This window comes from Penicillium expansum (assembly GCF_000769745.1).
Source record: "Penicillium expansum strain MD-8 chromosome Unknown contig75, whole genome shotgun sequence".
Taxonomy (NCBI): domain Eukaryota; kingdom Fungi; phylum Ascomycota; class Eurotiomycetes; order Eurotiales; family Aspergillaceae; genus Penicillium; species Penicillium expansum.
Genome location: NW_015971498.1, coordinates 177,789 through 193,309, shown reverse-complemented (window position 1 = coordinate 193,309; position 15,521 = coordinate 177,789). Strand labels below are relative to the sequence as shown.

The 15,521-nt window shown below is 48.8% G+C and overlaps 6 protein-coding genes across 6 annotated transcripts; 3 read left to right on the top strand and 3 right to left on the bottom strand.

The window, feature by feature from the left end:
- Positions 1-207: 207 nt before the first annotated feature.
- PEX2_028620 (putative alpha-L-rhamnosidase C) lies at positions 208-2,109 on the bottom strand (the record flags this gene model as incomplete). The annotated part of the gene is made up of 4 exons (XM_016740137.1): positions 208-1,145; positions 1,189-1,438; positions 1,487-1,985; positions 2,069-2,109. 4 exons carry the CDS (start codon positions 2,107-2,109, stop codon positions 208-210), a joined length of 1,728 nt encoding a protein of 575 aa, XP_016593548.1.
- Positions 2,110-4,483: 2,374 nt separating this feature from the next.
- On the top strand, positions 4,484-4,981 carry PEX2_028610 (uncharacterized protein; the record flags this gene model as incomplete). Its single annotated transcript, XM_016740136.1, has 2 exons — positions 4,484-4,598; positions 4,656-4,981. 2 exons carry the CDS (start codon positions 4,484-4,486, stop codon positions 4,979-4,981), a joined length of 441 nt encoding a protein of 146 aa, XP_016593547.1.
- Positions 4,982-5,702: 721 nt separating this feature from the next.
- Positions 5,703-7,625, bottom strand: PEX2_028600 (uncharacterized protein; the record flags this gene model as incomplete). The annotated part of the gene is made up of 1 exon (XM_016740135.1): positions 5,703-7,625. The coding sequence occupies one exon, from the start codon at positions 7,623-7,625 to the stop codon at positions 5,703-5,705; it is 1,923 nt and encodes a 640-aa protein (XP_016593546.1).
- Positions 7,626-8,365: 740 nt separating this feature from the next.
- On the top strand, positions 8,366-10,605 carry PEX2_028590 (uncharacterized protein; the record flags this gene model as incomplete). Its single annotated transcript, XM_016740134.1, has 4 exons — positions 8,366-8,460; positions 8,545-8,731; positions 8,786-9,902; positions 9,974-10,605. The coding sequence occupies 4 exons, from the start codon at positions 8,366-8,368 to the stop codon at positions 10,603-10,605; spliced, it is 2,031 nt and encodes a 676-aa protein (XP_016593545.1).
- A 786-nt stretch (positions 10,606-11,391) lies between these two features.
- PEX2_028580 (MDR family MFS transporter) lies at positions 11,392-13,380 on the top strand (the record flags this gene model as incomplete). The annotated part of the gene is made up of 5 exons (XM_016740133.1): positions 11,392-11,745; positions 11,805-12,075; positions 12,152-12,655; positions 12,712-12,872; positions 12,946-13,380. 5 exons carry the CDS (start codon positions 11,392-11,394, stop codon positions 13,378-13,380), a joined length of 1,725 nt encoding a protein of 574 aa, XP_016593544.1.
- Positions 13,381-13,988: 608 nt separating this feature from the next.
- On the bottom strand, positions 13,989-15,047 carry PEX2_028570 (zinc-binding alcohol dehydrogenase family protein; the record flags this gene model as incomplete). Its single annotated transcript, XM_016740132.1, has 1 exon — positions 13,989-15,047. The coding sequence occupies one exon, from the start codon at positions 15,045-15,047 to the stop codon at positions 13,989-13,991; it is 1,059 nt and encodes a 352-aa protein (XP_016593543.1).
- Positions 15,048-15,521: the final 474 nt, after the last annotated feature.

Here is a 15,521-nt window from a genome sequence, read left to right as displayed (position 1 = left end):
TCTCTGCACTGCGTCACATAAGAAATACTAAAAATACTTTCTCTTATCGATCTAGAGTCAGCCCATACTAAATTTTCCAACCTACCAACACATTTTCCTCTCCAGTAATGCTGTATGTAGTACTGCTATTTACCAAAAGGAGTGAACTCTTGAAGAACCATATTGCCTCTAAATTACAATAACGGTTGTTGTGGTATCCACTTCACTTTAAACACAATCTCTCCAATGAGATGTTTGATATCGGCCGTTCTGCCCCACTCCATCCATTGATACCTTAGGCATCAACGCCAGAGCAACTTTGACAGATTTAGCCAGTGTAGTCCATCTTTTAGCCGATGAGGTGTCTTCAACTACAGTAGCAATAGAGGACATTCCTCTGAATGCCCCCACGGAGGCAGCGCTGATAGCTGAGCCACTAACAAGGCCTAGGAAGGTATTGCCGAAGACGGCAAAGTCAATGAGTCCAGTGGAGTTGCTCTGATACAAGGCAAGCCAATCTACCGCGGATTTCCACGAGCTCCAGTGCTCCTGAGCAAAGGTAGTATCATTTGAGTACTCCATATAGGAAGCGAAAGACATGAGAGCAAGGATGTGATAGTCCGGTAGAAGATATGCCATGCCGTTGACGGTAAAGGCTTTTGGGTCAATTTCTGGCGAGTAGCCAAGGGATGGAGCCATAGGCAGTTGGCCGGTGAAGAGTTGATAGCTGAGGAGCTGTAAGAAAGTACCAGTGACATGGTCCTTGCGGTTAGTTGTCACTCCGATAATCCGGGTCGTGTGCCCAAAGTCTCCAAGCCAAGCCAATCGATCTCGTTTTGCACCATCCACGCAAGTTGGGAAGTAGTTGTCATGCACGCCGTATTCTGGCAGAACAACCTTGGCATCGGTCATGGGATTCAGGTAAACAAGCTTGCCGGTAGTATCTCGGGCGCTCACTTTACGAATGCGGGCAGACTGATCTTGCCATGCGCCAAATCCAAAGGCCCCCGAAGATGAAATCGAGGCCCCGCCAGCATAATAGGTGGATAAAGAGACATTGAATAGCTGGGTTTGGTTCAAGGTAACGGCCAAGTGTCCAGAGCGGATGGTGGTCCCTATCCGGTACCATACACCTTCTTGTACGTCGAACGGCACCGAGAACGAATCTAGCACGTAAGAGGTCAAAGTGGTCTGGTTGACAAAGTTTACTCCATACGCCAGGGTGATGGTAGATGGGGGGAAACAGCGTTTTATTCGTGTTGAGGAATGTCGATTCTTCTGGGTACTTGCTGGCCAAATTGATGAGAATCCCTTCCTTTGATCGAATGCCGAAGTTATAGCTGGTCGACCAAATCAAACCTCCTCGAGTAATTTTTGCATCAAACTCCAAGTCATATTCGGTGAGGTTATAGGTCAAAGCAGAGTAGCTAGGGACACTGCTAGACACTAAAGCACCTTGCTAAGATACCTTCCATGTCGACTTCTGCGATCCTGCGTCAAAGCATACCAGCGAGACCGCACGTGCACCTAGGTACCAGATTTTGTTGTAGATTTCGTTCGACGAGTGAAATGTGCCAGGAATATTCCCAGTGTCCACCGCGCCCACTGAGGACCTGAAGGAAACTGTTCGGAATTTCACCGTGGTGTGAGTGAGCAATCGAATGCTTTGCCATCGCTGACCTCCTTGTAGGAGTTCGGAGCTGAACTTTCCATTTCGAGTGATGTTGAACGTTTCCACCCGGAAGGAGTCGGCGAGACTAGATACAAACAAGCTAGGGCCATCGCTGAAGGGCTCAAGCAGCCCAGGACACTGTTCACTGTACTTGATCTCAATCTGCGTCGGCCCGGAAATCTTGGAGATCTCGAAGCTAGGAAAGCCTGCCACCTCAGCACCGTAGTCTAGGGTAGCCCAAGGTGAACTGGGTGTCAAGGTGAAGTCGCGGGAGGGATTCTTGGGTATTTTAGGGCTCCCTCCCACCGTAACACGTTGAGGATCAAAATAGGTACTATCTGAGGCATCAGTAACATGATCATGACAAACTTGACACGGGGATGGGGACTCAACGGATTTCTGGCTGTAACATGGCACCCGCTTGCTAAAAGCAAGATGAGAACCGTAACTACCTTCATGGTTGAATGTTGAAGGTTGGGTTTGCAATCTTGATCAGTTAAACTAAACGTGCCATCTCCAAAAGTAAACACCTGTCGGTCGCTCCCTGCGTCATTTCTTTTGCAATTATGAAGCTCCTAGTGGAGAATGCCCCAGAGCATTGTACTTTGTACTGAATAAGTGGAGAGGATCGTCCATAGATCGGCACTGATCTCCTGATGGATTATACAATGAACTCTCTATACGGGTATAGGGACATGTACACGTATCATTTGAAGTTCTAATGTTGGAAACCTGCAATCTTTTGAAATTATCCGTCGGGCTTCCGTCTTCAAACCGTCGATCAAATGTATTGAACCATTCTGGGTTCAATAACCTACGTACTTCACACGTGAACCCTAACCAATACGTATGGCACTTAATTATCGGCGTAGAAAACTTATGTTAAGTACATGTATACGGAGATTGGAGTCACCTTGATGGAGCAATTGAGGCAGTGCCGTCGTAGGCTCTGCATATTTCTGAATGCTCTAGGGCTTAGGGTGTGCTCAGTCAGCACTCAGCTAACGGGCCTCAAAGTATATTAGAAGACCAAAGCGAAATAGCAGCTTCAAGGCACAGGGGTATTAGTGATAGAGAGAGAGAGAGGTAACGGGGATTGCCTTTTGCTACGGGCGTATCGCAGTGTGAATCTCAATCGTACCGATTGTCTCTTAGGAGATTTTCAGACTTTGGCTTGTTGCTAATTTACCCCTCGTATATTTTTGAGATCCAGGAGTTATTGCTGCGACATTTTGTTCTTCTCCAGGTGTGCACAGGACAAAGATGTGCGGGGTACGAAGACTTATAGGACTCAGGGTTCAAAACCCCTTTTATAGGTGGTTTAGTGCCTGAACGCCTGACTTTAGAACGGCAGAAAAATTAAGATTCCTGAATTACTATTACACATATCTTCATAATCAAAGTACACTGGTTGTGGTCGCGTTTAAGTCCAAAAATGAAGCTTTTGATGTCTCAAACAATTGTACTAAAAAGGCCATCTGAAAGACCATCTGAAAGACCATCTGAAAGACCATCTAAAATGACCATCTAAAATGACCATCTGAAATGACCATATGAAATGACATCACAAGGCCGCAAAGGCGGCCGACTATTCTTGTATAAAGATAGATTCATTTGTATAGGGCCGAAAGCTTCATTTTTGATAGTTGTAGTATTAATGAATTTACCATACACTGTATAGAGCGGTGTAAAAGCCGGTGCTAGATAAGGCATTCGGGCATCAATTTCCACCTACAAACGGAGTTTTGAACCCTGAGTCCTATAAGTCTTCGTAGCGGGGTAAAAAAACTTCACAATACTCGTCATATTCCTCATATTCCCCATGCTCCATCACCACATCAGTGGACTAGTAACATGTTCCACGGAGTATTCCACGAAGTGTTCCACATATGTTCCGCGGGGATACTCTTCCCCTTCCTAGAATAACGACGGACCTGTACTCAGTAGATCCAAAAATAGAACCTTAGCACGTCCACGAAACCTTCCGATAAACAGGCTAATCAATATACGTTCGATTAAGTTCTTCATGTTTCCCCACGTGTGTACTCCATGATTACTCCGAAATTAACCCTTTCGTCGGCTCAAAGAACCGCACTTTTCAGATAATACGAGGTTTCTTTCTGGGCACGTGCCTACAACGTAAGCTGCGCGATACCCCTGGGGCTCACAAACCCTAAAACATAACCCAAGCCACTATTTGGTTGAGGTTGGGGTTGGGGTTTAAGATTAAAGGGATTTTCCGGAGTTTGTTTATCCGGTTGATCGCCGGCCATGTTAGGAAGATCATAAGACTGATCGTCTCCTTAAAATAAGCTTGTGTGCTTTAGGGGGTATATCCTAGACATTTCCTATGGATGGGGCACATTCAGGGGTAGACGTGAGTACGAACCCGAGACATATAATATAAATACTCAAACAGACCCATCTTTATGAAACCTTAATGACGAGTACATTCTGAATTTGAATCCGTGCTGACTTCAATCCAACGGTGTGTACGGAGTACTGGGTGTATTCAAACTAATATACTAGCACCGTATAGCAGGTTCCATAACTTTGAAAGTGTCGACACCAAACACTGCGCTGTCGATTCTTTTTTACGAAGTCCTTGGGGAATCCAAGGCTGAAGTGGGCCCTCACAGCCTCCTTTGCATCGACGTGGCTTTGTATCAGTTAAACCTCATTAATTTCAGGATCAATATGTTTCAGAGCATCAAATTTGTAGATCCTGTATCCGTAAGCAGAGAGAGAAATATATATATGTACATATATATCCACTACTTTGTGCTTCTTCAAATCTCTACACTTATCCTCTTCAAACAATCATCCTTCAAAATGCATTTCATCAACTTGATCGCCTTGCTTGCTGCACCAGCTATTGTAGCAGCTACCCTCGATCCAGCTTCGTCGAACACCAAGGGTTACAAACCGGCCAGCCTGAACTGCAGTGGTGCGTGATGACAACTAACAAAGAAGGAGTTTTCTTATGCTGACTGTCATAAAATAGCCACCAAGGTCTCTAAGGCCATCCAAGCGGCCGAGTGCTCCCACAACACCCGCACTGCCAAGACCCAAACATTCGCCGTCTTCGAGACCGACCACCAATACGACTCTGTCAAAGGCGCTCCCTACGGCACATGCAGTGCGTATACCTGCACTGCCCCAACCAGCAGTCAGTTGGAGAAGGACTCGGACTACTGGATCTTCTACTGGGGTAATGGTGGAACGAGTACCGGATATGGTACTACCTGTATCAAGTCTCCCCAGACCGGAGAGTGTGGTTGTGAGAACTCTGATGGTACTTTCGTTGCCGGCAGCAGTAGCTGTAAATAGATATAGACAGGTGGAGATCTCCTCGCTTTCTAGCAATTTGTGATTTGCATCCTGGAACTTGAAGATATATGTCCCCAAAACTGAAATTGAGGGCGCTTAGAAGATGAGGTTCCTTTCTTTCTTTTCCCCCGTAATATATCACTCGGCTTTGATTCTCTGTTAAATAATAGGGATGAACTTAAAATCTCCCCTTTACAGGGGCTGACGACCTAGCTCAGATATTCAATGTTAGCTTCGAACATAGATAAAATCATTTCGAAAATTGAAATTTACATATAAAGGATGTGTCGAAGGTGCCACTACTACAATAGTGGGGACCAGAAAGCAAGGAGGGAGAGAGTTTATTCTTAAGGAGCAGACTCTCCGACAATCTAGCTACCGGGGGGTTAGATGCCCAAGGCACTAACTGGCGGCGGCCTAAGGCCGCATACCAGAAAGGGATCCTATTAAACGATAGGGATTGCGGCGCACTAACCGGCCCTTTCATAAATTACATTGGAGGGTCTGTAATTTTGGTGCAAAAGTCTAAGGGCCGGGTAGTACCAGATTAATATGTATACTATATGTAGATAAAGAGGTAAAATGAGTGTGATTGTTCAAATACGTGCATACTATATAAATTGAATGGTAAATGACAGGTTCGGGTTGACAGATTCGTCCTATAAAGCGTATCACCAGCCGAGGAATCCCGGGTGCGGGTGAACAATACGCGCAGAGAGGCTTAAGCTCCATTGTCAGGCTGTGTGTAGACCACGCCATCAACGGTAGTGGTTAAAGTGCCATTTCCGTAATACTTGTTCAATTGAACGTCGACCTCGAACTGGAGTCCGCCAGGGCCAGTGACCTTTGTACTGTTGCTAATTCCGGTGGAGGACAGGTCCGAGAACCAATCCACATGAATCAGGGTAGAATTGGGATGAAGAGTCGTCACCTTCTCCTTGCCTGTGATGAAGTTGAGGCCATCATCGGAGTAGTTGTGATACGTGGCCTCGACTGTTTCAAGTGTAGTCCCAGCACTGTCGGGTGTTAAGGTAACATTGGCATAGCCGCTCACTTGGCCAGTTAAAGTGTAGTTTCCAAATGGTAGAATGGTTTCTGGAGGAGTTGCGCCTGGGACATACGGTGTACCCCAGGGCACCTCATCAGAGACTGGATCCACGGCAACTATCGGAAGGGGCTTGCGGCTTGTGAGGGTTGCCAGCATGACCCGCACATTTCGCCCACCGGGGGCAGTGGACTTGGGACACGGTAGGGGATTGGATCCGCCGCAATCCGGGGCTACATTCAGGAGTTCGAAGTACGTAATCTTCGTACCATCTAGTGACCATCGAGGATCGGCAGCTCCATTCCAGAAAGGATCATTCACGCTACCCGGACTGCCCTCGCCAGCGCCATTTACCTTCTGGCCTGTATAGTAGCCGCTATCCTCTGAATAGGGGGCAACTTCTCGGTCGAAAATCCACGGCTGAAAGAATCGCCGTTGTCCATTGTTTCGGATGGATGAGATGGCGGCGGTGACAAGTGTATCGATGAGAGGTGGTACGCCCCGCATCCCCGCCACGAACATGAGTCGATTGGTAGTTGTGCTGTCCATTATGACATCCCATCTACCATCTGGGGAGGTGTCGATGGGATCGACATATTCTGGACCGTATGTCACCCGATTAACTTTCCCGGTTTGCAGGTTGATCCCGAAAATGTCAATGTTGCAGGATTCAACAGGGAATCCGACGTAAGTGACCTCGTCACCTAGTCCGCTCAGGCCCCGTGCTTCTCCAACAGAGATGGACTGCGGATTGAGGCTCAAGGTACTCCCGTTTGTGAAAAAGAAAGACGTGCCCCCCGGTTCATACAGTCCAGTCACATTGACCAGATCGTATCGTGGCGTGAGCGGTGTTCCGGTGGTGGGTGCAGGGTTGAATACCAATCGTGCAAAATAAGCAAACTGCGTCACCGTAGGACCTGTGAGAGACATAGAATTGAAGAGTAGATGAACGTCATCGGGATGCTTTCGTAGCTCACGGATAGCTCCTCCATCTCCGGAACCATCCGGCGAAGTGTTCCACCGGATCGGATAGATATGGACCTTTTCCGGTGTACACTCAGTACTAGCGAGCTGTGCGGTACCACAATCAACGATATGACTTCCCACAAGAACGCGAGTACCGTCGGTGAATGCCTGGGGATACTGGTAGTCCATGGTCGAGGTCATACCGTATTGTTGGTCCTCCGGTACCCCACAAGTGATACACTTCCATGCATCGCCATTGGGGAACAACGTGCCATTCGCACGAACAATAATCAAATTGAGGCCAGTATAGATGCTGGACGGGTCTGGAGCAGCCGGGGCTCCAACGAACTCCAAGGAAACTGTGACATGATCGCCATCTGGAAGAAAGTTCCCGCCCAGAAGAGTGAAAGTGGTTTGACTTATACAACCAGTCCCATGCGGATTGACTGAAAGTGTACAGCCACCCTCGGTCTCGTTGGTAGTTACTGGAGGCAGTGGAAGCTCGATTACCTCAATGGGCTCAGGCTCTGGGGGCGATGACAATTGGTTCCCACGTTCCACCAGCCCGTATGGTACTGTGTGGGCGGAGACAGTGAGCAACACTCCAAAAATGGCTGGTGCTGTGAAATGCATGTTGAAGGTGCCTGGGAGAAAGTCAAGGAACCGAGAGTTACCACCATGCTGCTTTATACATTTTCAGTTTATGTAGCTGGCTCAACATCACACCATATGGTCATTAGGATCGTCCGTCCCTGCAGAAAAGCGTGTCTCGGAGTGACCTCAGGTCAATTGTGGACCATGAAGTCCGTAGCCGATATCGACCAACGGTGTCAAGTGTCAGTGCATACGCGTATCCATAATTTCACTGCTCCACATCCAAAACTCCGGATGCACATCACAATTTAATGACCGGAACAAAAGAACGGGAAACGAAAAACGAGGAAACACCGAGGCATCAGTTATCTCATATCCTTGTGATTTGTATTGAATCTATGTTGTATGCTGTATGTTGTATTAGGGGTGTACAGGGACAGCGTACAGTGGACAGCGTGGGATGAAATATGCAAACAATGCAAACATCAGCCTGCTACGATGTACGATCTTCTGTGTGAGATGGAACCTATACACACCAGTTTAGCCGATAATGCAGGCTGAATCTAACACTTGGTAGGCAATATCGCCAACAATTACTGAAAAGGATATATAGTTAAACTTTCTATTGACACATATTACTCTGATTTTGCCTGATCTATAGAATTGTATAGATGCACGAAGTAGGGTGGGGGTACAGGCGGGCTTGGCATCACGGCCCCGCTTGGGGAATGCGGAGAAGAAAAGTGGTGCTATCACATCTCTCTAACATCGACTAAAGAATGGCTGGCCGCTCACCCTATGGCCAAGCGTGTTTAGGCTGTTTCAAGACTAAATGCAAGTGTATTCCTCGTCCCGATGGCAATGGATGCGAAAGGTCAGTCTGGGCTGCATTTCGCCTACAACATAGTTCCTGCTTGCCAATCCTCACCTGTGGACCCTCGTTGACACAATTACATAGGTGCCACCGTCTCAAGCGGCCATGCAATCCTGCCGATGTGTCACGTCGTCGCAGCGATAAAAAGCAAAACTCGCCAGATGCCCGTATTGCGAAACTTGAGGGCACACTCGGCCAGCTTGTCTCGCTGCTTCAGGCGGGAAACATCAACGTGGGCACCATGAACAATGTCCACATCGACAGAGTTAATGTATGATTATAGTATTAGTAGAAATTGTCACCGTAAAAATACTAATGATATTAGTACCAGCCACCCCCTCCCATTATTCCATACCCAGACGAGGTTACAGAAGGGACCGAAGGGAGCGGGACTATGGAGGACTCGCGTGCCGCTCTTATCCACGAAGACGACGACGATACTGATATAAACGCAGTAGGTGCCTCGGCTTCTTGGTGGACGACGGAGAATGTGAACGAGTTCAGCACCAACGGCACCCCTCTCGCCAACCTTCCGTCCTCGACCATGTCGGGCGCGTTTATGTCGCCCCCTGTATCTCCGTCCTCTGCATCGATCTCTCTTGACACCTTCAGATCGCGTATGTTGCATCACTTCCCCTTTGTTCATTTGCCTGCCCACCTCGCGGCCGAGCAGCTGCAGCTAGACCGACCATTCCTGTTCCGCGCCATTGTTTGTGTGACATCAGCATCGGCTGAAGAGAAAATGGCAAGCTCCCTCGAGCTGAAGCGTGTCCTTTGCGAGGCAGTGTTCCTTCAACAGTCACCGCAGCAGAAACAGCAGCAACCACAGCAAACAGTCGACCTGCTGCTAGGTCTCCTTGTGTACATCGCGTGGAGCTGGGAGCATCTGCGTAGCCGTCGCAGTCTGTCTCGACTCATGGTGGTGGCTATATCGTTGGTTGGGGATTTGCTTTTTCTGGATCAAGTCGTACCAGAGATAACGCGCACAATCCACCACCTCGAACCGCAAAGCGGCTTTAACAATGTGTGCGGAAACACGACGGCGACTACGACTACGGGTGCTGGGGTAACTGATACCCAGCTTCACCTAGAGCGTCAGCGAGCTATTTTAGGCTGCTTTGTGCTTGGGTCGGCTGTCTCAGCCTACTTCTCCCAGATCGATGCACCGCGATGGACACCTCAGATGGACGAGGGCCTTGCTGCCATTATTGCCAACGGAAACAGTGCCAGCGCAGAATGTCCATCTGATGCTGCCCTGGCTATTCAGGTCCGCCTGCAGCTGCTCGCTATGAAGGCCGCTCAAGTCCGGGAGCGAGCCCAACTCCCCGACCACCCTCCGCCGGAGACTCTTTCGCATCAAGCTCTCTTGTATATCAAGGTGCTGATGGGGCAGCTACAAGAGCTCAGGGCGACTGTTCCTCCGGCATTCCAGCAGGACTTTGGTATGTTTTTCAGCTCAGCACGAGTTTCCATTGAGAATAAATACAGCCAATAATTGCTAATTGATAAATAGTCCTCCTCGCTCAGACATACTACACAGAGATGTGTATTGTCGAGACCATCTACAACCAGGAGCCCACTCGCTCGTCACAGCCAACATGTGGGCCTACGCGAATCTCTTGTTTTTGGCAGTCGGCACTGGCGATTAAGTCGTGCACGTCAACCTTTCTGACCTTCTCGCCGTCTGGACTCCTCGGTGTCTCTTTCATTCAGTGGGCTCAGCTGGCACGGTGTGTGGCCACCCTGCACCAAATCAGCACGCTGCAGGAGCCTGGCTGGGATCTAGCCACTGTGCACAGACTCATCGACCTGCCTGTTCTGCTATCCTGCACAGCAGACAAGCTAGAGCTCGCTGCTGCTGAAGCTGGCGAGCAGCGGGCGTCAGCCGACGGTGTATTCACGCAATTAGCCCGCGGCCTACGCATGTTCCAGTCGGCATATCACGATATAGGACAGCTGACTGAACACGGAGAGGCATATAAAGCAAAAGAAGAAGGAAATAGGGCTGGGTCCAGAGCGAATGCGGATACGGCTACAATTGCGATTACAGAAGAAGATACAGATACGTTGACATATGGCCAACATCCAGGATACTTGATGAGTCCCACATTATGGCTGGATCAGTTTTTTGACTTTCAAGATTAGACGATATGTACTCCATAGAGGCTTGACATTAATAAAGGTACTCACCACGAACCACTATTACACATGTACAATGAGCTATATCGCGCTTCCATGGGTTCAGCACTATTAGAAGAGAGCTGTATACAATCTTCAATCTAACCCAATACATAGTTTTGCTAAGAATATACCTTCCCTTTCTTGGTCCTACTACCTGGTTCAGAGTACCTGATCAGAACTACGCGTCGTGGTCCAGGTGTTTGTTTAAATGGGTGACACACTTCCAGAACTGTGTTTGAAAGTGTTTCATGTACCATTAATTAGCATATGTGGAATCACGTTTATAAGCTATCCATCACTCACGCTTGAGATCTACCTAGAAAATCAGCTTTCAACAATGAACGGGCAATTACCTTTTTTGGGCTATCATGTCCTACGAAAGGCGCCAGCTGTTATGAAACTACAGTCAGCTGCAATCGTTCCAATTCCTCCTATGACCAATAAATATGGTGGTTCTAGCTTAGCTGGCCGGACATAATCTTAAATCCGTCAGCCAATAGGGGCAGGACTAAGGGCCGGCTTTCAGATTCCGGTTCCGACTTCCAGCGACAAGCCCTAACTCAAGGGCTTCACTCACTCGCGCAGTCGTAAGATTCCGGTCCATGTTCTAGGCCCTTATTCTCGTTCTTCCTCATGTATTCAGTAATGTTATATAGTTTCCAATGGCTGCACACTAAGCTAATCTTCTTTCCTCCCAACAACTACTAACATAATTCTTAGCATCAAGAGTCCAGTGCCATAATCACGAACATGACCGTGACCATGGCCGACTCCAACGAGTTGCTTGACAAGAGCAAAGTACTGCCTGAGGAGGCTAGTGATGTCGAGAAGTACGGCTCTGATAGTGTCACTTCCAATAACGAGGCCGCAGACGATGACAGCAAGTTTCCCACCGGCGTGGCGTTATGGTCTATCCTAGGCCCTGTTACAATCGCCTACTTTCTGGTCTTCCTCGACATGTGTGTCGTGTCTACGGCAACCCCCGCCATTACAGAGCGATTTGACTCTCTGGTCGACATCGGCTGGTATGGCGGCGCGTACCAGCTCGGCAGCTCCGCTCTCCAACCGCTCACTGGCAAGATCTACAGTCACTTTAACATCAAGGTAGGTCATTCTATGATCTCTTAGGAGACAAAAGTGAGAGTTCTCAACGTTGATAATAGTGGTCCTTCCTTGTCTTCTTCTTTCTTTTCGAGCTCGGATCTGTCATCTGTGGAGCCGCCGTCTCGTCGCCCATGTTCATTGTCGGCAGAGCCATTGCCGGTGCTGGCTCGTCCGGTATTGGAAACGGTGCTCTGACTATTATCTCAACTACACTGCCGCGCAGGAAGCAAGCCCGGTTTCTGGGCATCAACCTGGGCATCGGTCAGCTCGGTATCGCCTTGGGGCCCATCATTGGAGGTGCATTCACCCAAAATGTTAGCTGGCGTTGGTGTAAGTAGTTTCCCCGTCTCCTTCATTAAGCTCTCCAGCCAAAATTATCTTGCTAATCATTTCCTTTTCCTTGCAGGCTTTTATATCAACCTTCCCATTGGCGCCGCTCTAGCCATTCTACTACTCCTCTTCAAGATCCCTGAGCCGACCACCAAACTACCCCCCAGACAAGTCCTTAGCACGGCCGTCAAGTCTCTGGATCTTCCAGGCTTTATGCTCATTAGCCCCGCTGCCGTCATGTTTTTGCTGGCATTGCAATACGGCGGAACTGTGCACCCGTGGAATAGCTCCGTTGTTATCGGCCTTCTGGTCGGCGCCGCCGTCACCTTCATCCTCTTCCTTATCTGGGAATACCACCAGGGTGATGGTGCCATGGTACCATTTGCCATGATCAGAAAGCGCATTGTGTGGTCCGCTGCGGGTACCTTGTTCTTCTGTCTCGGTGCCATTTTAGTGGCTGAGTACTACCTCGTTATTTACTTCCAGACCGTGCTCGACAACAGGCCTATCATGAGCGGTGTGCATCTGCTGCCAGCGACTTTAGGCTTGGTCATTTTCACCATGCTTGCCGGAATGATGAGTCCGTTATTGTCTTTTCCCTTTTGTAAATTCTTCAAAATAACTAACTTTTTCCAGCCGAGATCTTTGGGTATTACCTACCCTGGAGCCTGGGAGGAAGTGCCTTGGCCGCCATTAGCTATGGCCTCATGTCTATGATTAAGCCTACGACTTCGTCCTCGAAATGGCTTGGGTACCAGGTCCTCTATGGCGTTGGTAGCGGTGCTATGACTTCGGCAGTGAGCTTATTTCCCAATATTCTATCTCCTCTGTATCCCGAATGCGATTTTGCTAACTTTACTTTACCTGAAGCCCTATGTAGCAATCCAAAATCTTGTCCCACCTCCGCAGATCCCTATTGCTATGGCTATCATCATCTTCTGTCAAAACATGGGCGCTGCCGTTTTTCTTATTACTGCCAATTCAATCTTCACCAACGGGCTGCGCAAGGAGCTGCAGAAACATATCAACGAAATTGGCGTCAACCCAGACATTATCCTTGGTACCGGACTCAGTTCAATCCGAAGTATTGTTTCGGGCGATAAGCTCACGGTCGCGCTCAAGTCCTATACCACGGCAATTAGTCATGTTATGTATCTCGGCATTGGACTCAGCGTGGCCACGTTTGCCTTTGGCTGGGGACTGGGCTGGGTTGATATCCGGAAGGTGAAGCAACTGCAGGCCATTCAGGCGCCGAACACCAAACAGAACGTGGATTCGACAACCGAAAATTCGATCACACCTTAAGATAGAAAACGGATATAAGTCCCATTAATTATGAGGTCAGGTCACATAGCTCTCTTAGGGCATTAGCTAGGTGGAGGATTTGGTCTTTTCCTTTTGTTGTGTTTGAGTATATTTATAGAATGCTAGAAAGTGGTCTATCGTGGCTACGAGAAAGATACAGACCTCGCCTTTAATTTTTACGTTTTGTCTTCGTCAAACTAGCTTATTATATCTTTAGGAGCTATAGCACCTCAGTCGGAGATGGGGGGAGAGATAAGTATACTAGTTCAATATTCTCGTATTATTACCGAACTTAGAGCGGGACTTAGGCTCTTAAGGCCGAGTAAAGTCGGCGATTATTCTATCTGTAGGAGTTAGAAGGGATGGTACCTAGAGGAGTGCCGCTTACAGCAAGATTATGTAGTTAAAACCCCCATCCTTTCCTTTTCTTTCCTTTCCTTAACTTGATGTTTGCACTTTTCTATGAGCAAATTAAAGCCTTCTTCTCGTCTTAGATTGCCCTTCATGAAAGATTGCATAAATATACATGTTTGATATTGCTTTACTATGTAAATAACCAGATAACCGCTAGGCTGAGCAGACACCAATCACACATAAATCTCCAGGCTTCAAAGCGACACGACAATCTTTTTTGCCGAAACACCCTGCATGTGGATTTTAAAAGCCTCCTGAATCTTTTCTAGCCCCTTTCCCACGACGATCGCCTCAGGTGCTGGCACAAACTGCCTGTTGGCGAGTGCATCTGGGAGGTAGCTCGTGTAGACTTTGCTCACGACAGAATCGGGGCTGGCGGCATCCGGACCGAGTAGGATAAACCTGACCTGGATACTCGGGTCAATAGTGCCGCCCCCGGGCTGGCCACCAGCGAGAGCAATCACTTTATTGGTCGAGGGGCCCTCGTGCTTGACCAGGACAGCAGCCAGCAGGTCGATGGAGCCGTCGCCGATGGAGTAGCTGCCGGCAAGGTGAAGTCCCTTGACAGCAGCGCTGATGTCGTCAATCACGGTGTCACTCTTGTAGTCAAACACATGGGTGGCACCGAGCTTCCTGACGTAGTCGAAGTTCTTGGGCGACGCCGTCGACACAACCTCATACCCGGCAGACACGGCGAGCTGGACCGCGGTACTTCCAACAGCGGATGAGCCACCGGTGATGATCACAGCACGCTTGTCGCTGGACTGACGTGCAGGCACGGTGGGCAAGTCAAGACCCAGGTATCTGGTGTCAAACAGGCCATGAGAGGCTGTGAAGATGGCCAACGGTAGCACACTGGCCTGCTCGAAGGTAATGCTGTCTGGCAGCGGGGCGGTCAACCAGTCGCGGACGACTGTGTACAGTTGGAAACCGCCCTCGGGGGAGCTGTTAACGGAGATCGCAGCAGCCGCAGCCACAACGCGGTCGCCGACGCGGAAGCGCTCAACGCCCTCGCCCACCTCAACAACGGTGCCAGCCACGTCCTCACCGAGAATGAATGGGTAGCTGATATGGCCTAGCAAAGCTTCGCCGAGCATCTGCTTGGCCCAGTCGACCGAGTTGATGCCCAGTGCACTGTTCTTCACCACAATCTGGTGAGGTCCGGGCGAGGTATACGGTGCCGGGCTGATTTGAAGCGGTGTAGCTTTGGATGCGGATAGCCAGGCGGCCTTGTTATCTGGGTTCTGGGCCATTGTTGAAGTTCCTACTGTAGATGGTGACTGCGTGTCGTGTGAGCAAAAGGGGTAGCAGATGCGGTCGTTTGAAGATGACACGAACAGGAGGAAGCTGTGTAACCCACCGACTTGAAGTAAATTGAAAATTCAGATGTTGGTGGTGTCTTCCCTACATGGCATTGATTTTATATTTCTATGGGAACCGATAACTCCCTAGGTAGACACCCTTCGAAGCACCATGCGACGTCGCATACGGAGTTAAGACAATTAGCCATTTTCGAATCATCGATGACAACATCACAATAGGTGGCTGCAGCAAAATAGAGGACGGAATTAATGGCTTTAAGACAAAACCGTGCCCACCGGCGCAGGAATCAGAATACCGGCGGATTCCCTCTTTTGTCGAGTCTCCTCGGAACCGGATTCTGAGATTCCGGTTGTTCTCTAGCTCAAGTAATCTGAAGAATTTCGCCAAAGCAAAAAGTTAATTAC